At 41.8% G+C, this 27,246-nt stretch overlaps 1 protein-coding gene across 5 annotated transcripts in view; it reads left to right on the forward strand.

The window, feature by feature from the left end:
- The window catches only part of MYLK (myosin light chain kinase), a 197,198-nt gene extending 171,057 nt beyond the window's left edge, over positions 1-26,141 (forward strand). For 4 of the 5 annotated variants that reach the window (XM_040068948.2, XM_040068946.2, XM_040068947.2 and 1 more), the window contains 8 exons: positions 42-245; positions 4,915-5,132; positions 10,503-10,626; positions 18,614-18,766; positions 19,729-19,852; positions 21,046-21,175; positions 22,062-22,181; positions 23,997-26,133. In XM_040068948.2, coding sequence (XP_039924882.1) covers positions 42-245; positions 4,915-5,132; positions 10,503-10,626; positions 18,614-18,766; positions 19,729-19,852; positions 21,046-21,175; positions 22,062-22,181; positions 23,997-24,253 — 1,330 coding nt within the window. In that variant the 3' untranslated portion in view covers positions 24,254-26,133. Of the gene's footprint in view, positions 1-41; positions 246-4,914; positions 5,133-10,502; positions 10,627-18,613; positions 18,767-19,728; positions 19,853-21,045; positions 21,176-22,061; positions 22,182-23,996 lie in introns of all 5 variants that reach the window. The other variant, XM_040068945.2, reaches the window with a different exon arrangement.
- The last annotated feature ends 1,105 nt before the right edge of the window (positions 26,142-27,246 follow it).

Below are 27,246 nucleotides of genomic sequence, written 5' to 3' on the forward strand. Positions count from 1 at the left end.
TATTGCAAAAACATTTTATGGAAATAGTTATATATTTTCAGGGGAAAATTTGGACAAGTCTTCAGGCTTGTTGAAAAGAAGACTGGAAAAGTTTGGGCAGGAAAATTTTTCAAAGCATATTCTGCTAAGGAGAAAGAAAACATAAGGGAAGAAATCAGCATCATGAACTGCCTACACCATCCCAAACTTGTCCAGTGTGTAGATGCCTTTGAAGAAAAAGCCAACATTGTTATGGTTTTGGAAATGTAAGTATGAAGCAGAGCACACTCACAAAGTTAATAATGTTGAAAATAATTGTGTGTACAAAACTAGCTACATACAGACACCGAACTGTAAAATGCTTCAGGATTGCAGGGCCTGGATGGTTTTCAGATCTTGCAAGTTTTTCCAATTATTTATCCAACTTGTTTAAATTGTGTAAGTGAATCTGTGTTAATCTTGGAAAAATCGGTCAAAATGTGCTCTAGTTGTTATTTTCTCATTTGTTTGTTTCTTAAAGTACATGTGGTGGGGTTTTGCAGCTTCACCCTCACTGCCCGCTCGGGAGAGGCAAGAACAAAGTTAGCTTCATTTAGAACCTAAAATGTGTTTAAGGAGAAGAATGGTTTTTACTTAAGACAGTTCTAAATATGTGTTGAACAGTCTTCACAAACAATGATGGCCAACATGACCAATGTTTACATCATCCATAATGCACCTGCTTAGTGTGAACCCCATACTCCAGCTGGCAGTACCAGCTGGAAAGAAAATTAAATCCTGATCTGTGCTGATGTTTGGGTTTTTTTTTCCCAAAAAGTTACTTTAGTTACAGTTCTGCTGCCACATCGACTTCATGTGCTCTCTGATGCAAGGACAAGCAGTTGTTTTGTTTTTTTTTGCTGGCTGGAAGTTCTAAGTAAGGTATAAATTGTTTGAGGCAAAAGAAACTATATGTCTATTTTGCTTGCTTGGCACTTGCTTAAATTATGTGCAAACTACTACTGCACTGGCATATTTCAGAGATTGGATTTTACAACCCTGGAACTTATGTGCAGGAAGGTGTTTTTATTTTTAAATTGAGCAGTTGAGCAAACTGACAATGGGAAGGGAGGGGAACCCTACTTAGCTTGGAACCAAGAGCTGGCAGACCTAATGGAAAACAGGGAGATGTATAAAGAGTCTGGAATAGCATATGGCTTTTACACTCCATTAGTTCCCCCCTGACAGCAAAGGGGTTTTACTTTTTAAAAATGTAGAGAACTGCAATCAAATTTAAAGTGGTTTTGTTAGCCAGTTAGGGTGTGGTTTTGGTTTGGGGTGGCCAACTTCTCTGGTTCCAGAGGCTGTCCCACATTTCCATTGTGTCGAGCAGCAGCTCTGGGCAGTGAGGTGCTCCTGTGGCACCTCGTGTCCAGTGACTTGGTGGCCTCTCTACTGTCACATTACCCAGCTGACACAACCCCAGCCCAGCAACTGCACCTGTAGTGATAAAGAGCCTCCAAGGGATCATTTCTGCTGCAGCTATTAATGTAATAGTTCTTTTCATATCAAATAAGTTGTGGGAAATATCTTTAAAAGTTCTTACAGTCCAAGCTCTTTGTTTCATTTCCATCAGTTTAAATGCAGGGATTTCAAATAAATCAAGCTCACTTGCTATCAGTCTCCTTCAAATCAGATTTTAGCATTGACTGGCATTTAAGAACTCCCCTTCTACTCAAATTGATGAGAAGCACCCTTTGATTTTTCTTCATGATATTTATTCTAAATTGGTCATTTAAATTTCATTCCCATACCTTTCCTGGAACCTTTTAAACTTCATACTCCCCGCTTTTAATATTTCTCATTACAGTATTTTATGTGGTTTGATTTCATATTCAAAATAAAATCAGATTTTTTTATTATTACTTTTAAATTTAACACTATAATGATGTGCTCTTGCCTGGAAACCTTTCCATCTAACATTTACTGGAAGTCAGAGGCAAATCTCAGGCATTTCCTTTTCAAATATAGGAACATATTGGTTCCACCATAAGAATCTCAATGGAAAAAGTAAATCTGAAAATAGTAGAACATTGTCACTTTAATTCAGCACTGGGGGCTAAGTGCCTCAAAGTTTTATATACTTCAGATAGTTTATTTTTACATAGATCATAAGGAGAGTATTGTATTGCAAATTAAGATTATTGGAGCAAAATCTCAGCAGGAAATTCTGTCATTTGATGTAATTTAAGCTAGTACAAGTTACTTGGGTTTTTTCTTTTTTTCTGAGATAGATTTTTAAAAATGCAGTTGAGTATTTGCCTGGGCAACTCCAAGGCAGATTCTTCTCACTGTTCCTACTGGACCAAAGTTAGATGTGTATTCTTTGATTCCATAGGTAAGAATATTTTCCTAGATGACTCAAGTAGAGAAGACTGAGAAGAGGAGAATCCAGGAAAAAATAGAGATTTGGATTCTGAACTAGTTGTGATTGTTTGAACAAAGCCAACTTCTCCTTCTGTGTATGTGTAGAACCTCATCCACACTGATTTTATTCAGCTTCCCAACCTGGCAGAAATCAAACTGCATTTGGCTCCTGATATAAATGTGTGGGAAATCGAAAAAGCAGAAAGCTTTCACAGCAGTGCAGATGTGGGCCTAAAGTTAAAAAGATACAAGAATGAGGACATAAAACAATAAGACTGTGTTTTTGTGCTGTGGAGAGTTAGGCCTCAGCAAGTAGGAAAATATGCTGAGCAAGACAATAGAAAAGTTTAATAATGAGCCCTTGTGCTTTGTTTATAGAAAGGTATAAAAAGTTCCAGAGTAATAAGAAATATGACACAAGCTCTCATGTTGTTAGATATAAGATATACATGTAGTTTTAATGATTGGTTTGTGCAGACGTCTGTAAGCTCCTAACAATTTGCTGTTGGTTAGAAAACCTTCAAAAGGCCTTGTAACACAGAGAATTCTGGCTGCTGTTGGCAGGATGTGAGCTGTTGCCATCTTTCAATCATCTCGCCCTGTACTGTCGCAATAACGCTCGAGGAACATCTCCCAGCAGCCCCATCCCATTATTGGGAAATATTGATATCCAACATCAATGCAACAGTATTCATCCCATAAATGCATTGCAGTTTAATCTACCATTGCTACCAGAGTGTTGAGAGCTCCCATGGTAAAAACAGCAGGCAGGCATATTAATAAAATATACATTCATTTACAAAAATACGCTAGAAAGTGGTGCTTGGGATGGTGGTACAATTTCTGAAAAGTTTTCCCTTTAGGCTTCTGAAAAGGGTGGCACTTTTATAGTACAAATAAGTCGTCACTGTCTGCATTAAACATTCAGAAACAACTGGTGCGTGTTAGTATGAGGATGATTATCATTTAGAGTTGCAGAGTACTCCAGATATAAACATTTTGCCTGCAGATGTTTTCATAAACACCCATATTTGTTAATGTCTTAGCAAAGCAACAACACGCTAGATGCCCCGAATGTTTAGTCAACAGGTCTGGCAATACTATTGCATTATGTTACAAAAGTGCTCTAATCTAACATAACCTCTCAGTTTGTCATGCATATCCTCTTCTTACTATTTTCATATTCATAGGAAACCGCAATAGCATTTCTAATTACATATTTTATGAGATTTTATAGCCAAAGCAAGAAGTGCATCCAGAACTTCAGATGTTTCAAATTCAGTTTGGTACATGAGGGGTATAATCATGTATCTGGAAACCTGCAATCATGGCAAGGCCGCTTTTCAGTTGTGTTTTCCTTCTGTAACTGAAATGTGCAATTGCATTTGGCAATAGCCATGAATGCTGCAAAATGTTAAACCATATAAAGACCATGTTGTGTTTAATTTCTAAAAGCAAAGCTGCTCTTCACTATGGGCTCCTTCCTTTACAGGTCATTCACCCACAGCATAAGAAAAAAGTATTTCCCATCTTTGGATGCAAGCAGATGAACCAGTTGAGTGGTTACTCAAAATTTAAAAAAAAAAAAAAAAAAAAAAAAAAAAAACCCAAAGAAAAAAAACACAAACTCTAACAAAAATTGAGTGAAAAAAACCACCAAACTCAATAAGCTGTAATTTAAATTATGCTTTATTAAATCTAGGTTAAAAATGTCCCACTTCAGTTGCACGAACAGTTCAATCCAGGAGACGCTGCCCTGGAAAGACCAATTATTTCACATCCTAAATTAGCATAAAAATGGAATTGACCTAACAGGAGTGTGATGAGAGCTCAGCTAAAAATACCAGCACAGAAAGTGTTGTGGGTTATATCCTTCTCCTGTCATAGCTGAGGAGGAAATTCCCTCTGAGCTCACTTGGGTCAGTAATTTACCCTTTGAGCTTTGCATTCCAGTCAACCATATCATCGGAATTCTTCCTCTCTCAGCCTTTGTCACTCTCGATCTCTCTGCTTCCTGAAGTTTTGCTCCTCTGCTTGCAGTTTTGCTCTTTTTCCCTGGGACCCATTCTGTGTATTTTAGATTTTTTTCTATATCATGTCCTCTGCAGTTGTGCACTGATGGATCATAGGAGGGAAGGAGGAAGTGGGAAGCGTGTGCTGGGATTCAGGAGCAGCGTTACGAGCGCGTGTCTGCAATCACAGAGCACACACTTCACTGTCAGCTGCAGGTGACACCATCCCAGAGCAGGATGTAAATCCCTCCTGCCTGGGATAACAACATTGGTGTTTCACAGTCCTCACCTGCGACAGAGACTCAGAACAGAGAACATCTTTTGATTTATACCCATCACAAGAGGGGATTCTTCCCACGTGACCCTTGTGTCTATGGAAAATGCCATTATAAAACACAGATTGCATCCTGAAGTGACTGCTGCAAGCTTAAACTCTCTGTATTGCTGCAAAAAGAAGGCCTGATTGTTCCCCAAATGAATGTGTTACAGAAGTCTCTTTTCATTCTGTCTTTCACAGGGTTTCTGGAGGAGAACTCTTTGAACGAATCATTGATGAAGACTTTGAACTGACGGAGAGAGAGTGCATTAAATACATGAAGCAGATTTCAGAAGGAGTTCAATACATTCATAAGCAGGGTATTGTCCACTTGGATTTGAAGCCAGAAAATATTATGTGTGTCAACAAGACCGGTACAAGTATTAAACTCATTGACTTTGGACTCGCAAGAAGATTAGGTAATGAATTCTCTGCTATTTCAGTATCACAGGGGGAAAGGGGAGGACAAACAGAAATTCATGCTATCTGTTATATAGAGAGTAAATAGGTGTTTCCTATAAATATTTCTGGTTTTTTAAATAGAAAAGGGGAAAAGGAGACATTCAAGAATGAGAGTAGGGCACCTCATCTTCAAGAGGAGTTTGCAGTGAGGTGTGCGGAATCTACCTGTCTGTTTCTACAGCAGGGTATCCCTGTAGATTCCACCTAAAATACAAAGTAATACTAATATTAAAAAATATTTACATTTGGTACCATAAAGCACTAACTCTCTAACTAAATACTTCATGAATACTACAAAACCTTGAAACTTTTTTAACAGCAGAAATTAAGGTGATGCTCTAGAAGTCTTACAGATAATTTTACATTTTCCCATCGTCTTTATCATTTCTTATCTTAAACAGCAGGATATTGCTGTCATACATGTTAAACATCAGAGGAATTCTATAAAGAGCCGTGTAATAGCACTACTTAAAAATAATGCAACAGGGGGAAATTCCATTTGACAAGCCCTTCCTCTTCCTAAGCTGCTTTTAAATACTTTCTATCATTCATTTTGGTCTAAACTTCCAACATGCTCTGCAACTTGAAAGACAAAGATCTTCAAAGGCTCTTGTCTTCATATTGTTCAGCTCTAAAAATCAGCCCTTCAGCTGTATTTTCAGTGTTAAACAATACCATCATCCCACACTGATCTTTTTTCATCTTGTATTTTTATGAAAGAAATAAAAAAAATTCCAGGAATTAAAAGGAACAAAAATAGTTTATGAACCTGTTAGAGAGATGAGATTTGTGGCTCTGCTGACATTAATTGATCGGGACAATTTATATGAATCCCTACTCTCTATATAATGGGATCCACAGCTGGATTCTTAACTTGAAATCTTTTGCCTTCCCTCTTTGAAAAAGTATTAGTTTAAAAATTGTTAATACTCATTAAAAAGTAATGATTTTTGCGAGAGTACAGGTGAATTACTACCACCTATCTTTTGTTATCTGCCTTAATGCAGCTTCTCCTACTTCTTTTGACACTTGAGTAGCAGACTACTGCATTCCCAAGAATATAATTTCACTAAAACAAACAGGAATGGTTTGTTAATGAATAAGAGAAAAGAAGTCTGCTTTGAAGAATTTTAGATGATGTTCTGCTCCAAAAGTGTACTAAATGAATCTTGGTCACATGGCCACTGTTAACTCAGAGATAAGATGTTTATTTTATTTATTAAAAAGATAACTGCCATTTCTGTTGCTTTACCAATATAGACCCGGTAGTGTTCTGGGAACATGAACTGATTTAGTTCTTGCTCAGGAAACAGATGAACTGTTAACTAAGTTCCAGTGCTGGTGTTTTTGTGTGAGAGGTGTGGGAAAGATTTCAGCCCATGATGTTCCAGCTGTCAGCCTGAAAACTGTAGTTACTGCTGCACTGAGTGGATTTCAGCAACAAGAGATATAAAGTAAACAAGAATGGCCATTTTATAGAAATTTCTTCAGCTACCTTTTTGACTTCAGACCACAGTTAAGCCCACGTTTAGCAAAGAGAAGATCCTATTATCAGTGCCTGTTCACTTCTCTGTTAATCTTGTGGCATCACAGTGCATGGCATGGCTGACACCAGCTTGTGAGCTGCTCCAGTCGTGCCCTAGGTAGGAAACCTCTAAACTCCAGGAAACTTCTCTCGATGTAGAAGGACAAGAGCTGCGGGCACCAACGCTGATTCTGATTTTACAATACTGTACATTCATTTGGCTTAACATGCTGCTAATTCTTGCCAGGTGCCATTGTAGGTATTTGCTATTCATCAGCCTGCCCTTCTGGCAGATAACTCCATCGTGGGTGGCATTCCCTGGGAAGAGAAGGTCCTTTTCATTCCATGCCCAGCAAGCATAAACACTGTTTTAATTGCAGCAAAGAATTGTAACATTTCAGTTGAGATGGTTTCCAAGAGTAGAAAACAACTTTTACTGTTTCATTTACTTACAAAGACAGCTAAAAACACTTCACTAATGCCTGCTTCTTGCCAGTTGTGGTATGTGGTGCACTGAGGGCACATTGCCCCTCCTTGTGTTCCTTCAAGCTTTGTGACTTTGAGATTGGCTGTCAAACTCACTTTGGCATTGATAGATGTGGGATTGGAGCCCTCATCCTACAGACCTGACCCTGACTGAGCAGAAACTGCTCAGCCAAGGGATTGCTGAAGGGAGCAGTGGCTGATTCTGCACTTCAGCTTCCGAGATTTAACTTTTACTAACTAGTGCAAACTAGTGCCTCTAAATATTCAGTGTTTTGATCAGTTTTAAATATATTAGGATCAGCTCCTTCTGCAGCCGTCTTCTGCAGCTAATTAGTTCTCTTGCACTGTCAGGAAATACCAAAGCTGCAGTGGGATATTTTCCTGACCTTTTTTGGTGTGCTGAGGAACACATGTAGAAAATTGTTTAAGATAAACTTCTTGAGGAGAAAAGAGAATGGTTTTTGAGTACTGTAAAGATATATTTTTTAATCAGTTGATTATACACAGTGTCAGCAACAGTTTCCAGCTAGCTTGTCAGCTTTCTATCTGAACTAAGGGATATTCAAACACAGATCTTACTTGTGTACTAAGCTTGTAAACAACTGGGTAAAGACTTGACATATTACTGCATAGAAGGGGTCTTATTCTTTTCCTTTCTTTTTTCTTTTCTGCACAGAAAATGCTGTGTCAGTTGTTTCACACTGTGTGTTTGCACTCAAATGCCATGTTTTCAAAAAAACCCCACATTTCTCTGCCCTGTGGGCAGCACATTTCATACACCAGCCTTTTGCATACACAGTTCCTCGTGGTAGTTTACACAGTGCACAGAAAAGCCTCCAAACTTGGATGTGAAAATCTGAGCCTGGGACTTGTATGATCATGATGAAGCTTTTAGAAAATAGATTCATTGTGACAAATTTCAGTAATTTCTTGTAAGGACAGCTGGGAAAAAAACCGTACATGTTGACTTTAAAATGAAGGTGGGTAGGAAATGGGGTCTTAGGCTTCCCATTGGCACTTTGAAAAGGAAGGTGATCTCTCACTCCTCATTGCCACTGTGGAGAACACATTGCCCTTCTTTTAGGTTATTTTAGATGCCATGTTAGAAAACGGATCATATGTTTTGAAGTAAGAAAACTCTGGTTATGTGACTGTTGAGATACTGTAGAACACTTCTTGAATGTGCTTTTTAAAGGATGATCAGAGAGCAGGAGGGTCTTGATGTTGGTGAACTTCCATGGGAGGATCTCGGTAATTTCCTGCAGCTGCTCCCAGGCATTCTTCTCTCTGTTTCTGTCTCTGAAAATGGTGGGAGCAGAGAAAATACGTGAAAATGAGGTTTCTGCAATTATTTTACTATAACCATACCTGAGCAGAGCAAACAAGGGTGTCACAGCATTTAAAAAGGGAAGCTGGCATAACTGCAAGTAAACTGTTGTGGCTGTGCTCAAAAGCTGTCTCAAGCATGGTGTTCAGTCATTAGGCAAGTTATTAACCCCATATATGTTTCAGACTTCATTTGGCGAGTTGGGGATTTGTGTACCTCAAAAGAGCACTATTTCAGGTGCTTGATTACATTTCATGAAATGCCTTAAGAGCTTTCACTGGAGCTAAGTTTGGAGTGGAGTCTGTACTGGGATCAGTATTTATGTTGCAAAACTTAGTAAATTAAGTTCTGGTAAATAAAAATATTCTCTTCAGTGTTGTGGACAGGGTACTTTTTTTGCAGACACCTCAAAACTTTGATTTGCTGTTTTTTGAGGATTTTTTTAGCCTTCCTCACAATTACAGAGCTGCAAATCCCTGTACTCGTGGTAACCTTAACAGGAGCAGGACTGGAATGTGTTACATCTGTTTGCCTTCCCATCCATATCTGTTTTGTTTAGATGGTAATCCCTCTGGCAGAGCAATGGTCCCCCACTAGGACATTCTACTGTGCCTAATCTGGCTGCTGCTCTTGCACAAAAGATAAACTGAATGCAATGATCTCACTTGAGGAATACACTTATAGTTCGGGCAGATGTGCAGACTGGACATGAGTTTTCAACCTAAATCCAAGGCTGTTTTAAGTCAGACAAAATTTTTATTCTGACATTTTTCTATTTTTACAATCCAATTCTATAACTGGGATGTGGGGTTTTTATCCCCAGTCCTTAACTGTAGGCAGCCTTAGTTTTCTTTCTTCTTGACCTTGCTTATTCTTTTCTTCTTCCCAAGAAAAAGAAAAGAATAAGCACTGATGAAAATGAGCCTGCTGAGATTTGCCTAAGGATTTCTAACTTAATGACTCTGTGTTTCACACTGTACTAGAGGGCAGACATATCACTCACTCACACACTGGCAGCATAACCTGGCAGTAATTGGTTACAAACAGGTTTTTCTCTTACCTCCATCACTGTATTTTCCAGCAGGGCAATACTGCTGGGTCAGCACAAGAATGTGTAGCCAGTTCACCTGTCTCATGATCTCGTTCTTTCAGCTCATATTGGTAGCAGCAGCTTCAGTGTAGATCATTTTAAAAGTATCCACAGAGTGTTTAAGCAGAGCACATCTGGAACACCTGTGCTTCAGGCCAGCTGAGTAGAAATCTGGAGCAGCTGGTGACTGACAGCTGGGGACTGCTGCTTCCCCTTCACTACAGGTGTGCTTGTAGGCAGCCTGGTTTTGAGAGCGTGCCCAAGTCCAGTTTTACCTGTGAGGCAAAGATCTGACTGGTGCACATCATCTGCTCATTCTCTTGTTTCACTGCTGACCTGCACCACCTCAAATTGAAGAGGCATACAACCCTCTGTTGATTTTCTTTCCTGTTTACACTAGAAGAAAATGTGTCGGATTGAAATAGTTATTTCCTATTGTTATCATTTTAGCACTACTGGTTCTTTTTACGACAACATGCAGAGTCCCAAGCTTTGACAAATGTTCAATAATTTGTGAAAACTTTAGCTTCTTTCTGACACTGGAGTCCTGCACTTCTCTTGTGCAACTGCTAAAGGGATGGAGGCTCAAACACTTTTTTACTTCAGGACACACAAATCTGAATTAAGTACTGATGGCTCTTCTTTTTCATTGATTTGGTCTTGTGGAAGTTCCTTGAAATAGGAACCTTCTTATGTGTCTTTTACAGTGCTGTGTACTTAATAAATAATTCTTTATTGCTAGACATGTATTAGCTAAGGAAACAGCAATTCAGGCATCATTTATTTCTTTAACAAAATCACAAATATTAGGGCAAATCTGGTTTTCCTGTTCTGGACAATAACTGTTTATTAAAAATCTCCATGCATCAGTTAATGGTTTTCTCTTTCATTTTTCACAGAAAATTCAGGTGATCTGAAAGTTCTCTTTGGGACACCTGAGTTTGTGGCTCCAGAAGTTATAAACTATGAACCTATTGGATATGAAACAGATATGTGGAGTATAGGAGTTATCTGCTACATTTTGTGAGTACTTTTCTTTTCTTAAATTCACAAATCCTGACAGTTGCTGACCATAAAAAGTTTTCATCAACTCCTAAAGTTTTCAGACCTTTTGTGTTGTAATTAGCAGCTCCAGCATGTTTAATAAAACTTTGCTGTTCTCTGAAGGGTGCAATTGGTAAACTGCAGAACTGGCAGTTTCGGAAATTCAGCTATTTGATGTTGTACTTCTTACATCATAAACCAGCAATGCTTCATCTCATTTAAAAAGACAATGTGACTGTTTTATTATTAACTGCAAACTATTTTTCCTTTCCAGATGTTAAAGAGAAATATTTGGGCATGCACTAATAACCAATAATTTCCATTCTTTTATTCCATGAGAGAAAATTTTTGTCAAACTTTGGGGTCTCGTGGGACACACTGAAGTATCCCAGCATTACCATATCTGTTCACAGAGCATTTTAATTTATTACCAAGCACAAGCCACTGTCTAAATACATTTTATAAGCAGCATGGATTAAGCTCGTGGAGACACTTTAGAGGACGGTTGGCTGCAGCTCTTGGTTACATAGTTCGGTATTAGATTTGATTTTTATACATGATTTGATACAGCGTGTTTATAAACATCAGTGAATCTAGAGAAATGTATATGGAAATAGGATCTCCATGCCTAGACCAGCAAGTGGTTTTCTTCCAGCAGTGATTTTACACATCCAATGCCATATAAACAAGTGAAAAGAGAAGCTTAGTTTGGAGCATGGTTCCTTCTCCCTTGTTCCAGCTTCAGTTGTAAGTCAGTGGCAGATCTGCTTTGCCCTGGTTCTTTTAAAAGACTCCTCTCAATGCCTGTCTTCCTTCCTTAGAGAGTCCCCTCTGCCCCGGCTGTCTGGCTCCTGGACACCAGGCAATGCACAGTTGTTTGCCTCGGTTTTACTCAGTCATTCTGCGCTCCTGCTTTTCTCACGAGCCTGCACTTGTTCGCGCTCTTCTCATTTCCAAACCAAGCAACACGATTTCCTTACTTGGCCTATGCAAAAGCTACCACATCGACTCTCTCATGCTCCCAGGAACATTTCTGTTATCATCAATTTCAGATGTGAAGCCTGCTCCACGCTTGAAGGTCACTTCGCTCTGCCGGTTTATTTACAGGACTTCTATTTTCCATTCACTCCCGAGCACTTCTTCCTAGGTCTCGAAAGCTGCTTGGGGCGGTCCCGTGGCTGCAGCCAGGCAGCCCACCCCTGCTGCAGCGCGATGCCAGCCCCGCCGGGCTCCGGGCCGGAGCGGGGCCGGCCCCGGGCATCCCTCGGTGCTGCAGCGCCGCCTGCAGCCCGCCCGCACCGCACCGCCCCGCACCGCACCGCACCGCCCCGCTCCGCCCCGCACCGCCTGCAGCCCACCCGCACCGCATCGCCCCGCACCGCATCGCCCCGCGCCGCTCCGCACCGCCTGCAGCCCGCCCGCCCCGCACCGCACCGCACCGCCCCGCACCGCATCGCACCGCATCGCCCCGCACCGCCCCGCTCCGCCTGCAGCCCGCCCGCCCCGCACCGCATCGCCCCGCCCCGCACCGCCCCGCACCGCCTGCAGCCCGCCCGCCCCGCACCGCATCGCCCCGCACCGCATCGCCCCGCGCCGCTCCGCACCGCCTGCAGCCCGCCCGCCCCGCATCGCACCGCACCGCCCCGCCCCGCACCGCACCGCCCCGCACCGCACCGCCCCGCTCCGCCCCGCCCCGCACCGCCTGCAGCCCGCCCGCCCCGCACCGCTCCGCACCGCACCGCCCCGCACCGCACCGCACCGCTCCGCTCGGCCCCGCACCGCACCGCCCCGCCCCGCCCCGCCCCGCCCCGCTCCGCACCGCACCGCTCCGCACCGCACCGCGCCTTTGGGGAGCTTCTTGGCCTTCGGGGCCGCTTCTCCTTACCGACGCCCCCGGAGAGTTTCCCTGTGCTCCCGGTCTGAGCAGAGAGGCACGAGTCGGTGCTGGCACCGAGTGTTCCCGGGAAATGCGGCCGGGGACAGCGGCTGAGACAAAGCGAAGGGAACGAGCCGGGGAAAGGTGACGCGTCTTGCCAAAGATCAGTCGGCTTCTTCCCAGTTTCTCTGTGCCAAGCGGGATGCTTGGATGCTCTACCATTCAGCTGATGCGGTTGGGTGGTGGTACACTCATTCAGCTGATCGGATTTGCCTTGTGGAATATATTATGAAATTACTTGTTTGCTAAGGCATATTTAAGATCATTTAACCCATCACGAGGGGAAATCTGCATTACCCGAACACAATGAAAAATATTTCTTTTGATGCATTGCTGTTGCCACAATAATAATTAGCAGTGATAATCTGCTTTTGTCTTTCTTGCCATAAGAATAAAGTAATAGAAGTTAGGGAAGACCCGTGAGTCATCACTTGGACTTTACCTCTCCAGCCTACACTGACAGAGGTTCTCAATCAGTCTTAACATTTTACAGCCCAGCTCTTTTTACAGACTCAAAACTATGAGCCATTATCCAAAATGAACTATCACATCATCATTACAGAATGCAAATAAACGTCTTTGAGAGCTGCATCTCTCTTTAGCTGATTGTAAACTCAGAACTGCCTAACCTCACGGCTGAAGTGCAAGATACGCTCATTGGTGTCTGTCTCACACACCATCACTGTGCTCGTACCTGGGCATGTGCATCCCCTCTCCCCTGCCCTGGGAGTGGGGCCATGCAGGCAGAGGAGAGCACTGGATTTAAGGGCAGCTCTGCTGTGCCCATCATCTGTCCCAAGGGAAACAGCAGGGAACACACCACAGCACCACTTGACATAGCACCTGCCTAGAAAGTGACTGCGTTTCCGTGATGTGCTGCACAACAATGAACACAGAACAGCTTTAGCAGAGAGCTGCTAAAGTGAGTTCTGTGAGTGAAGGGTCTTCCCTGCAGAAGAACAAAAAATGGTTGGGATGTAACCTTAAGTAGGAAGCAGGGTGACAGCACTCCTCCAAAACCCTGCAGCAAAACCTCTCCCCAGCCTTCTGCTATGCAGATGTAAGTAGAGATATTGCGTATCTCTAAGTATCTGTAAGTAGAGATATGGGATACTGCATCTGTCTTCCTTATGGCACAACTTATTTAATGCCATCCTACAGTTCATGGGTTCCCTTTCCACATTTCTAAACTACATATTAAATCCCTTTAATCTTCCTGGATAACTTATTCAGCCCTGTCTCTTCATCTGTCTTTGCTCTTCCCTAAATTTCCATCTGTATTCTCCACCTCATGTTTTTTATCTTCCACTTTTATCTTGTACTGCATCCTGTTCTGCATCACAGTACTGTTCCACATACTTAAGTTGATCTATTGCCTTTGAAATAACAGGCCACAAATATTATAGCTTGTGTATATTATCTCCATTTATGTCTATTTCAGTGTTTCTTTCTTCATTTACAATAATCTTTATCTAATGAAGGTTAAATCTCCTGAATTCTTTCCAGCTCCTTCTGTTTCATTTATTCTTCTGGGCATTGCTGAATTCGCGTTTTTTCTGTTTCTAGTTCTTTTCTGATGATCAATTTGGATAGTCATTGTTCTGAATATTTAATAATCTGAAACAATTTGAATTTTTATTTCAAACCAATTTTCAGTCTAAGGTTTCAGCACTGCATGGGCATACATTGGATGCGGATTGCCCTTCTCCTTCTGGCACCATAGGATCTGAGTAGTTTCAGGAAGGATTGTCTGTGGCTCATTCAAACCCCGGCTTGTGTTCCAATAGTTCTTCTTGCTTTATCAGTGCCAGGCTGTGTTTATCTTTTCAGCATAGTTGATCTCTGTCAATTATTATTTTTTTAATATACTTTATCTTAGGCTGTGTCTTAATATCCCATTTGATCTTGCTGTATTGCTATGATCTTTTCCTTCAGCACCTTCCTAACAGCACACAGCCTGATTCTTCAAGCATTCCCTTTCCCTTTTATCCATCATGTTGTTCATCACTGCTGTTCCCCCTCCCTTGTTTGGCAGTTTGGGTTGGTTGGAAGATCTTTCAGCATCGATCATCTTTTGGGTGTGCTGGCTTGGAACCTGGATAAAGCAAGGCACTGCGGGCTTACACTTGGCTCCATGTCACGTTAAAAATTTATACCTCTTTATATTAAAGATGTGAGAGCACTCCTTGTTCTTTCCTTACACCAAGTTAGGAAGGCTTTAATGTCAGACTGTACTGCTCAAAAGAAAATGTTTTATTTGTTCAGTGGCTAACTCTGATTCCTCATTAATCCACTGGGCATGTGAAACAAGGAGAAGAGCAATAATGCCCTTGCTTCAGACATGAGCTGTCTTCCTTTACATGGGCTCAGTGGTCTGCTTCTTTCAGAAAGGACCAGTCTGGGCTAAGTGTCCCATGGATGTGTGTTCCTGACACACTATCCTCAGGCTATTTATTTGCTTTAGCTCACTTGAAAAAGAATTAATTCTCTACATAATCTCCAGGGTGCAGGTATCATCATCCCATGCTTATCTGACATGCCCTGCACAGGTTTATCAGAAGCAGATACCAAGATCTGCTCATACTGAGATCTGTTACTTTTTTTGTTCTGCCAATGCAAGGCAAAGCCTGTAAGGAGGAGCTGAGTGCCAGCAGTGCCAGGTGCTGCAAGCACCGCTTGCGCCATACTGGACCCTTTTTATATTAACGTTTCTAAGTCTGCACTCAGAGCTTTGTTAGAACAGACCGATAAATGTTAAGGAACTCCTAGAGGATAAAATATATTTCTTCTTTATTTAGAAGTGGAAACTGTGAAAGACTTTCTAAACAAATGGTTCTTAACATGCCAGGAAAATGCCTGGTAAAGTAGCTGGAAAAATGTTTTCAGTAAACAACAGCCTGCTGCTTGTCTAAGAGTAACTTTGCAGTGTAAGCTCAGTGCTAATTTTCTGGAGCAGTAGCTCATCTTTATCACTTCAGCATTCCAAAAAGAAATTGTTTCCATGATCTGTCAAAAGGGTTGCTGGACCATTATTACTTTAAATGGCTATTAAGAAATGAACAACCAAGACTTTGGTCAGTGAAATCTGTGCTAGAGATAAAAATTAATGGTTATAACCTACCCTAGTTGCTGGATTTTGTTTTCTGACTATAGACAAGGATCTAGTTCTCCTTAGAAGTATTTCCACAACAAGGCAGCTGATTCAGCGTAAAACTGTAGTGGAGAGAGAAAATTATTTTAGCTTTGTAAATCTACATCAGCACATTCAGAAATACAAAAATAGGTTCATTGAAATGTTTGAATGGGCACTGTTACACTGGTGTTCAGAAATGACAAAGTGAGTGGAAGCTTAACTGAGACCCACCTGGTAATTTACCAAATGCATGGGATTGAGCAATCCTACCTCAGCATTTAAAATTTTATCACATTTGTCATACAATTCTTAAAAAAAAAAAAAAAAAAACACCACAAACCAACCCCCCCCACACACACACAAAAACAGAAACAAAACCAAAAACAACTAAAGAAAATTTTTCCTTCTCTAATCTTCTCATCCTTTAATTTATCCTCACCCCTCAAAAGCTGTGTGGGGCATGCAGTACAAGCACTGCCTCTTACAGCACCAGAGCAGTGGTGCTCCCACGTGAAGCAGTGTCCTTGTACCTATAGCAGGTTTTTTTAGTATGCATATGATCTCTCACTACTGCAGCTTTAACCTCTGGAAACAGGCCAAAATCTTGTCCAGTGTAATGCAAGAACTGCAAAGAACTGCACAGCACTATTTGTGGTAATACTGTGCAGAGGTCACCTCTGACATACTTCGATCAAGTATTGAAGGGAAATGGGATTGTTCTTGCTCCGGCTGCCCTAGTGCATCCTCTGGAAGCTTAACTGGATGAAGAGAAAATGTGCATCCCCTCTTTTGACAATGTGCTAAAGGAATACTTCACAGACCTGGCATTGTATAAGCTGCTTGCTTGGCTGAAACTTGTTCTTACCACAAGGTGAAAGGGAGACAAACCAGCAGTCGGTATGTGGAACCCAAAATCACAACTGCGGTCTGCACGAGATTTTTTTCACTTGCTAAAACATTGGGGGGAACACTGACATTGTCATAACTGAGCAAACGTTCAGATGTCGCAGAGGAGCTGGGTGTAAGGCCCTGCAGGAGTGCTTTGTGATTCCAGGACAGAGATTCCTGGATGCACCTGGCCGTGAGGGTCGGAGGGGTGTGGGCAGAGCCTCGCCTCACGCTGCCCGCAGCGGTGCCAGCTCCGCAGCGCTGTCCTGCCGGGCACAAACCTTCTGTCCTCCAGTAAAGCAAGTGTCAAACACAGAGAACAGTCGTGGTAGGGTTGCTTTATGGGGGCATTTCTGGTACATTCTTCTTTCACCTTTCGGTAACTTGTGTCTGTTATATCTTCATACATGGGTTTATGCCACTTGCACATTTACAAAGTCAGGATTCACCGTTGCATTCGAGTGCACCACATATAATGGAAAGTAAGACAGCAAATACATTCTGCTCTGATTTACCTTGTTCTGCCTGAGAATAAACAAGCCTTTTATCTTCAGCTCATGTATTATTGCTAAGAAGTTTCTGAAGTATACACTTAAGATTCTAGAGTCTGCTGTACTGCACACAACTTCCAGAAATGGTAAAAGATTTAGTGTCTGCTCTGTGTGAGACTTCAAAGAGTGTGTGCTTCTGCTTTGCTAATAAAGTAAAATGCTTAGGAACAAATCAGATTTTGAATGTAGTAAGAATCAAAAAAGAAGCGAAATAATTTTGAAGGAGATGATTCTAATACTATTAATCTAATAGCTCAATTTATTTGACCCCAAAGTTTTTTTTAACCAGTCTGTTCTGTGATATTCAGTGGCACCATGATATTCATACAGTATTATTCCCATGTAGTGTTTTCAGAACCCAAATAAGTTACAGTTATTTTTCTATATTTAAAAGAAAGGAGTAGTACTGGTTAACACAATTGTACAGAGCAATCAAATAAAGTCTGTAAAAACTCATGAAGAATAGATTATTCTGTAAATTGCATGCCAGGAGGACCTGGAAAAGTGAATAACTTGTAGTTCTAAGGAAGAAGCAACCTTTCACCTCTTAAGTTTTTACTGAAAGTGTGATATATACAGGCATCAAAAGTATCCAGATGCACAGTGTAATAAAGGATAATGCTCGACTGGAGAAAGAGACTGCAAAAATGACACCATGATGTTCTGTAATTGCTCTTCACTGGCAATTTATCAGTTATATTGTATAAAAAGCCTTGGAATCTCAACTTAGGTTACAGGAGAGCATTATTTCCATTTCATGCATCATCATGACTGATGGAGAACATAAAGACCAAATTACTTCTGGATGCATCTGCATAACTCCACAGCCTGCAGTGATGCAGCAGTGTTTTAGCTGTCTGCATAATTCAGAGTGGGTTTGTTTACAAAATAGCCCTGTGGATTTAACAATTTCATTATGCATCTTTCTTCTTCGGGTCTGTCTTCAGGAGTAAGTGGAATAAAAGGTAAAAAAATCTCCCTTGAGATTGACAGTAAAGGCAGCAACATCATCCTGAAATTAGGTGATCTCCAGAAGTTCCTTCCAACCCTAACAATTCTGTGATTATGAGAAAATGCCAGGGGAAAAAAAAAAAAGAAGATATTCCACTGAATTTGGTGTAAAAAATCCAGTATTAGTTACGCAGAACTAGACAAGTCATTTAACAAATGACTTTGTTCCAATTTCCCCTAACTGTAATTCTCCAATATCTTGGGAAAAGAGAAGGAAACTAGAAAAACTTGCCTTTTAGTTTTGCTGACAAAATTCTAGTTTCCTTCCCGTAAGACTATCTGTAATTAGTTTGGAATCCTTTTAAATTTCATTTAGTTTTTAAAACAGGCTTTTATTGATAAAGAACTGCAGCGCATGGGAGATGTCACAGGCGATTTTAACTCGCTCCTCCAGTAATTTGCAAATTGACGTGGTTTGTTCTGTGTCTGTGGCTGTTCCGTCCCCAGGGTCAGCGGACTTTCTCCTTTCATGGGAGACAACGACAACGAAACCCTTGCCAATGTCACCTCAGCAACGTGGGACTTCGACGATGAGGCTTTCGATGAAATCTCTGACGATGCCAAGGACTTTATCAGCAATCTACTAAAGAAAGACATGAAGTAAAGCTGCTGGACTTAGTTGCTGCACTTTGTGGTTTGCGTTTAGCTGAAGTTGCCGTTCGCGTTTCCCCCCGTGGATCTCCACACGGCTGCAGCACCTCTGGCCGTGCTTTATAAGGAGCTGTGCGTGCCCAGCTCGGCGTGTGTGCGCTCTTTATTTCACTCACAGGGTGCAGCGCCTGAATGGAGCTTTTGCTCTTCGTGCTCTTCCCTCCCCTCTGGTGAGGGGCACCTGGCGCTTTTGTGTGGCCACTCTGATCCCCACTCTTGTGTGACAAGTTCCTGCATGGCATGTTCTTTCTCGCTCTGAACGGGGTGCAGTTTTGCCCCGTGTCGCTTTTAGGTGTGGTACCTCTGAGTAGGCAGCCTCTCTATAAATGTAGTAATTGGGGAAGAAAAAAAAGAAATCAGAGTTGGAAGCCCTGTTTGCAGGAGTGTCTGAACAAACCGAGGACAGGAAACGTACTTCTGCCAATGAGTTTGCAAGTGGATGGATGGAGAACAGAGGGTTATTTACCTGTGCACCCTGAGCAAAGTGAAGAATAGGGGTGGCGAGAGATTTGGACATTTCTGTCCTGTTAGATGTTCAGGAGGATATTGAGTGGTGGGATGGGGAAATCTCTGTAAGTGAAGGAAGGGAGATCGGGGACAGGATTCTGCCAGCATTGTGGCTCTGCTGTATGTGTTCCATGCCTAAAACATATGGCTTTTACTGCTTTGTTTTATAATGTTCTATTAACACTTAAAAATGCACAGTTTTCTCTCACAAAGTTCTGCAGAAATTGTGAAATGAGTTTAAAAAGTTAGAATGGCTGGGAAAGCAAAACCATGTGATCTTTGTTGCTAAATTTAGAAAACAGAAAAATCAGCTCCCAGCAAAGAGAGCACAAAATAATGTCACAGCAGGTAGGTTTCCTCTCTCATTATTGGCAACACTGACTGGTCTTTTTATACAAAAACAGGAGTCGCTTAAATTGTACTCAATGTCTTCAGCATCCCTGGCTGCAAAAAGACACCAAAAACATGGAAGCCAAAAAGCTTTCCAAAGATAGGATGAAGAAATATATGGCCAGAAGAAAATGGCAGGTAATGAGGAGGATGTGGAACTGGGCTGGATAGCCTATTATATCTCTTTATTTTTAATGTTTATGATTCTGGGGAACACGTCACACCAGGGGGTTTCCACTGCTGGTGAAAACTCCGGTGTGGCCAGGGTGGGAATGCAGGACAGCAGGACTGGTTCCTGCAGCTGTGCAGTAGGAGGATGCACAGCTGCACATGGATTACACAGGATGATCCCATTTCAGGTTACTAAAAGGCATATGAGCTCAAGTATAGCTTTTTTTACTCTTCTGGGGCTACGCCTCTCTCTTCCCTGCCCTTTCCATGTCACTGAGAGCTGGGGGATTGTGTAATTCTTAACAAACCTGAACAGTTCAGGTAAAACTTACCTGCCTGGCCTCCCTAAAGGTACCTTATTTTGTGACAGTTTCATTCTACTAAGCCAAGAGTTCTGTCTTGGGAACCCCCCCAGCTCCCCATTCATTCAATCAGACAGGTTTTCTGTAACATATTCAGCCTCCATATCCTCTTTTCTCCTAATGCTGGAACTGGAGTAGCAGGTCCATCTGTGCCACGCTGATCGCTACAGGAGTTGCTGTGTGAAATCCTAGATCCTTTTGAGTAGCCTACAAAACACTAATTTGTGCAAATCTACCTTATATTCCCTCTTATGTTCTACTCTACTCATTTCTCGAAGCTCATGCAATACAAGTGTCTGTACTACAGCCCTCATAGTTTGAGCATATTTTAGTAGCCTGGTGGTTGATCCTGGGTCCTGTCAGAGGTCTGCTCCCATCATGCAGATGGTGCTTTCTCATTCATTTCATATCAGCTCGTTATCCACGTTGCGTGAAATTGAGCCCAGCCCAGAAGGCTGTGGAGAGAGGCGTCCCCCACCAGAGTTCAGTTCCAGTTACACAGGACAGAGCTTCTCTGCTGGCCCTCCTCTCGCACAGTGCTTTTTATCCGCAGCTAACAGAGACATTCATTTAGGTATGAGTTCATCAGGGGAAGTTTATATCTGCAACTAAATTTGGTAATTCAGTCCAGCCTGCTCTGTCTCTCCTAGAACAACAGAGCTATATATAAGCAGTTTGTCCACCAATTCCAGTGAGGCTTGCAGAGATCCCAGATAATTTGTCCGAAGCAGGATTGTTGCAGAAAAGCACATGCCTGTTGGATTGGATTGATCAGAAGCCTTTTCTGTTATGTCTTAGAAAACAGGCCATGCTGTCCGAGCAATAGGAAGACTGTCGTCCATGGCAATGATTTCTGGTATGAGTGGGAGGAAGGCCTCTGGGAGCTCGCCTACCAGCCCTATAAATGCAGACAAAGCAGAGAATGAAGGTAAGGATTTTTTTTTTTCTGCCCCATATTTTCACCTGTCTCTGAATCAATCCTACTAAAACTTTCAGCAAATTGCTGGAGACCAATCAATGACTTGGATATTCCTGCACTCTCTTACTCTCTCTCTGTTTTTATCTTCCTGTTTTTTAAAGAAATCTGTCAAAAATTCACTGTTCTTATATTGTCCCGCTACTCAAAATGTCACAGTATAAGCACAGGCAGTAAACTCTTTTCTTTTTAAAGCCAAAGAATTAAGGCAGATTTGTCAGCTGCACTTTCTCTGAGTTTGGGAATGCGTGTTTATACAAAGATGACAGTGATATATTGCCTTCTCATGCAAGTAACCAAGCAAGCAAGCAATAAAGTATTAACACTTGCTGTAACCATGGCACACACCCTGCATTAACCATGCTCCTCAGACAGGGCATTTAAGGAAATGTCTGCGTTACTCCTCTATGTCCACAGATGAAAAGTGAATTAGTGGTGTGTAACAGTCAGAGGTGCAAATGTTTGACTCTGCTGAAAATCAACCAAATAATTTTGACAAATCCACATAGACTGTGGGCCTAATACAAGTGGAGCTTGTTTTTCCCTCTGACTAGCAAAAGTCCAGGTTTGGCTAGAAACAAATTCAAGGGAAAAATACTGAAGACTCGTAGCGTGGTGGCCCTGCACATCCATTTCTTTCTATTTATGGCCTGAATCCTTGTTCGGCTGCAAAAGGTCGGCACAAAGCTAAGCAGCCAACATCCTCACTGTCCCGTTAGTCTGACAGAATAAAGTGAAATAAAAGATGCTTTCATTACCGTCTGGTAATTAAAACTAAAATACATCATTTGAAAACATGCCCTGTAGGATTGTTCACTATCTCTTTGCTCTCCTCCAGATGCTTTCCTTGAAGAAGTGGCTGAAGAAAAGCCCCACGTAAAGCCATATTTTACTAAAAAAATGCTTGACATGGAAGTTGTGGAAGGAAGTGCTGCTAGATTTGACTGCAAAATTGAAGGTACTTGAATAAGCGTGACTGTTTCTTTCTCTCCTTCCTTGTCAGCTTTCTGCACTGGGCAGTTGTCTCACTTTTTCAGTTTTTACTTCTGTATTATTGTTGAGTTGGTGCCATTTTGCTTTACCAATATCTGTATGTCACAGCACAAATGTGTTGCAATAACAGAAATTATTTGGAGCTTGTTCTGTGCTTGCCATAGAACAGAAGTCTCCAGGAGTCCATGTGTGAATCATTAATTTAAAATAGCCAGTGGGAACAGTCATTTGATTTTTGAGGGAAGAGTAAAAGCAAGATGCAAAGTAGAAGCATAAATTCCAATAGTATACTCTTAAAGAGTGACAGCCAGAGACCAAGAATTGGTAGGAGGTCAGTTGTCTGAAATGACAGACCAGCTTCAGGTCACCTCAAGATAACTTTAATCCATACATACATTTTATTAAAGGCAAACAAGTCCCTAACTATATATGCATGAGAAGTAAAGATAATATTCTTGTGCTGGTCACATAAGTCACATCTAGAAAATACTGTTCTGTTGTTTGGGGTTTTTTAACTTATGAGTTCAAGAAAGAAACCTCAGACTGGAATATGCAAAGTATAAGTTTTTGAGAAGACACATAAGGAGCGTGGGCATGGTCAATCCAAGTGCCCAAAGGCCAAGACCACTGGCACTCCTCCTGCAGTGAGATTGAACCTTGTGTATCTCAGCTGTGAATGAAAACTAGAAATTCGGACAGGAGAGCTGTGAAAACAAAATGAGCAGAGTCAGTACCATCCTGCATGTGTACAGGTAAATTTATAATCTTAAACTGAGGAAATCAGAAACTGCCTCTTCGATCTTCTGTTGGTTGTTCCTGTGCTCCTAATCTTTCCCTGCCTGGGTTTCCTACCTCACACTGGAGATGTGAGGGTGGGTTATTATTGCTGATGTATGCTCAGTGTGAGGGGTGCGTGCACAAGTACTGCATGGAATAAAACATGGATGGATGTACCACGGCTGATGTTCCAACTTTGCAGAGTATTGCTGTAATGTTCGCTGTGTACTAGGGATTCCTGCACTTTATTTTTGCTCAGTGGGGAGTTATCCTCCCGTCCCAGTCCAGGACTTGGCTGAGACCACAAACCTTCAATTTGTTACAGCAGCCAAGAGTACTGTATAAGGGATTGTTCTGCAGCAGGCATTGTACGGCTCTGGAGGGTTCGCAGAGCAATTTGCTTCACAAAAGGCTCTGAAACTCCTGTTGAGATGCACAATCAAAATGCTTTTCTCAGACTTCCTCACTTACCCTAACAAACACAGAAAAGGGGAGTGCAATGTACAGGACAGCCTGGCTTGTAAGGAGCAGATTAGGAGGAGGAAGATTCAGAATAACCACAGCAAAGCAGCCTGAGAAAGAGATTAAATTGTAAACCCAAAGCAGTTTACCCTTGAAGTTCTAAATCTCGGTGTTGGGAACTGTTGTCTCCGGAGAGGCTGCAGTGTAACGTGAGCCTCAGATGCACTGTCAGGAGTTCCCTGCTGGCTGATGGCTACAGCACACAGAAAGGTGTCTGCAGGCACTGCTAAAGGACTGGAAGGAGGAATCCAGAGAATACCGCAGTGCTCACGTGCAGCTTTTGCTATTCATGAAAAGTAGTTTCGGGTAAATGTGAAGTAAAAAAGCCTCACATCATCTACATTTATTTTCCACAGAAGTCAGTGAAACATTTGTCTGTCAACACTTTGGCATGTCCATCGACAGGAATTAGAGCATAAGGTAATTAGCGCTGAGTTAATGCTCGTTTATGGCAGTCACTGTTCTCTCTCGGCTCTTCCAGGCTATCCCGACCCTGAGGTGATGTGGTTCAAAGATGATCAGCCAGTCAAAGAGTCCCGTCACTTCCAGATAGATTACGATGAGGAAGGGAACTGTTCTTTGACTATTTCTGAAGTATGTGGAGATGATGATGCCAAATACACCTGCAAAGCTGTTAACAGCCTTGGGGAAGCCACGTGCACCGCAGAGCTCCTTGTGGAAACAATGGCAAAAGAAGGAGAGGGAGAAGGAGAAGAAGATGAAGAGGAGGAAGAATGAAATAAAATTTAAAAAATATATATTTAAAGACTCTCCTTATAAGGCTCAGAAAACCAAGTTATCAAAAGCACCTTGTGTGAAATGTAGGTCTTTGGGGGGTTGTTATTTCAGCATGATCAGTTGACACCTGTTATCTTTATGTATGGGCATTACTTCAAACCAGCAGGCTTTTTGAGTTGCTAGTATGATTGGATTGACTTTAAGCAAGCCATCAACTAAATTGCCCAGACTACTTTTAAAACCAAATGTATGGAAACCAAGTTATATCCTGAACATCTTAAAGAAAAACAGTCTATCTACTGAGCTCATTGCTCTTTACCATCACTTTTCTCAGCCCAAACCACAGCTAAGTAGCTCCCCGAGATCTACTTTAAAGGAATCGTTGGCCAGACATGCAGTGAATCTCTCCAGTCCTGAGGAACAGGCTATCCCCTGAGCTGTATCTTCTGTAAGGGAAGGTTTGACACAGCCAGCATTGCAATTTGTATGTTGGCATGGTGCATTTCTCATTTGCTTTAAGCAGTCTCACAGCCCAAACTTCAGACTTTTTCACAGCCTCTGTCAGTGAGCTATTAGTGCCCTTGTATTACTGGCTAGAATTAAACATCCACGTGTTTAAACTGGATTAAAACTCCTGATTTTGCTTTTAGCCAGGTGATCCCACTTTGTCATCTTTCCCTTATGGAGCCTGTCACTTCAGCGCAGTTGCACCTGCCTACTTAAGAAACAGACTGAAAACACAAAGACTGAGAATATTTTCTGTGTTTCTGGTCAGTCTAATAAAGACTAATGATTCATATATATGCTGCTGTGAAAAAACAGGTTATTGCACAATCAGTGATTTCTGTGCATGTGTGTGAACGGAATCCCAGGTTAGTTAAAGTTTTACTTGCATTTATTTGGCTATCGCAAAACAGATTTCAACTGATGATAAGCTGGAAACTCCCACAGATTTTTTGAGTAGCCAAAAAGGTAGTAGCCTGGATTACAAACTCCTCTATTCTTAGCAATTTCCAAAGAATCTTAACCCATATAGGACCTATTTCTACCTTATGAGCTTGACTGTCTTGTTTTTGTCTTGAACCTGCACCAGTAAGGCTGTTGCGTTTTTTAAAAACGCAGAAAAACAAAACAAAAAAAGTCCAAACCCCTATTTTTTTTTTCTCTCAGAAATGGTTAACGCACTCAGTAATTTTGCTTTCCTTTCACAGTATTGGCACTTTTAAATTTTTTGTTGTTGTTGTTCAGAGGTAATATCAGAGGCTGCAAGGTGATTATGCATAATCCAAAAACCAGTGTGTCTTATATCTATGTATCATTCCAAAAGTGATTCTTTTTCTTTTCCACTTTTTGTGTGTAAAGTGCAACCATTTTCATTTCAAAGGTTACCTCTTTTAAAAAAAGACATTACCTTAAATCCTCACCATTAAGTAGTCAGTGTACTTTAATACAGGTGTGTACATTATCAACCTTAGGTTGTTTGATATTACCTAGTTGTGTATGTGTTTCATATGATTTGCTCTTCTACATTCAAAGCTCAACTAATGTGGATGACACGGTGGTTTTGTAACTGCTTTACTCTTTGTTGCTAAATTCAGATTGCCAGCATGTCTTTTCGATTGATGAAAACCTCTTGTTATACTAAACACAGTATTGCCACAATTCCTTATACAGAAAGGTTTTGAATCTGATTTAGAGCATACAGAGCTTTCCTCACTTTCTTTTTTTTTTTTTTTTTAATGTTTTAGGCAACAACGGGGTGTATTTTGTACCTTAATAAAAATATGCTAACGTTCTCCCTGTTTGTTAAACCATCAGAATTGCAAAGATGAGACCGCTACGGCTGTAGTTACTCACGGTTCCTAAATAAATACTACCACAAAGCACACTCCTCGTATGCTCTGTTGCAGCGTCACCGCGTTCACCTCGGCCAAGCCTCTCCTCCTGCCCCTGAGAGCTGCTGGCCACACAAACCCATGAGGTGGCAGAAGTGGAGTCTCCCTGATATCTGTGGTTCTGCTGCCCTTCTCCTGCCCTCGTGCTCTGCCACGTCTCCAGCGTCATTACGGGCCTCAGTGGGAACGTGGAGGGAGCACCAGGGCGGCTCTGGGTTTGTTTCAGTTGGGAATTCCCGTACGGTGGGGAAACGTAGAGTTCTGAACGACTGTGGGAGGAAGAGAGAAAAAAAATCAGGGAAGTCTCAATGTAGATATGGGCTTACATCAATGTTTCTAAAAACTGTAAAGACAGAGATAAAGACAAATCTGTTTGTGCTGCCTTTATTCAGACTTCTGCTAACACGCAGCCCATGACACCACAGACCACGCAGGATCACAAAGGTCTCCTTAAAGCAAAGGTTGTGCAAACACCCTGCTTGTAGCAACGTGCTTCTTGAGCAACTCTTCAGCCTTTCAAACAGCCGTCTTTGCAAGGTGTGCCCCAGTGTCCTGTGAATGTACCTGGCTTTGTTCAGGGACTGCTGGTTTCCCTCCAGGCAGGCACATGCCTGAAGCAGGAAAAGGTCTGGCTCTGCTGGGCTGCTCTGCGGGCTCAGCAAGGTCTACGGGTGCACGTACTGGGTATCAAGGCTCAGAATTGCTGTTCCTGCAGATCTTCCCTTCCCTCTCCTCCTTCACTAGTCCTTTTGTGCTATAAACTGCCTATTTTTCTTTTGCCCCAGGGATATTTAAAGGAGTTTACCATCTCCCTCTAGCTTCCTATTAACATCTATTCTAGTCTGCAGGAAACAACGACCTCTACTTCCAAAATTATGTGACACTGATTCAGCTCTGAGCAATTGACTCCAAGCTGTATTTGACCTTGAATTCTTTGTTTTGTTTGAAGAACAGAATTCTATTTCCACTGAAGAAAGATATTTTATGTACTTGAAACCCTGTCTCATTTTGCCAGCTGTGGTCTAATGAAAGGCATTACCTCTTTCTATAAACCTTGCTTTGCTTGTATAATGTTTGCAGAAATCCACTCTTGAGCTG

This window comes from Hirundo rustica, chromosome 7 (assembly GCF_015227805.2).
Source record: "Hirundo rustica isolate bHirRus1 chromosome 7, bHirRus1.pri.v3, whole genome shotgun sequence".
Lineage (NCBI taxonomy): Eukaryota > Metazoa > Chordata > Aves > Passeriformes > Hirundinidae > Hirundo > Hirundo rustica.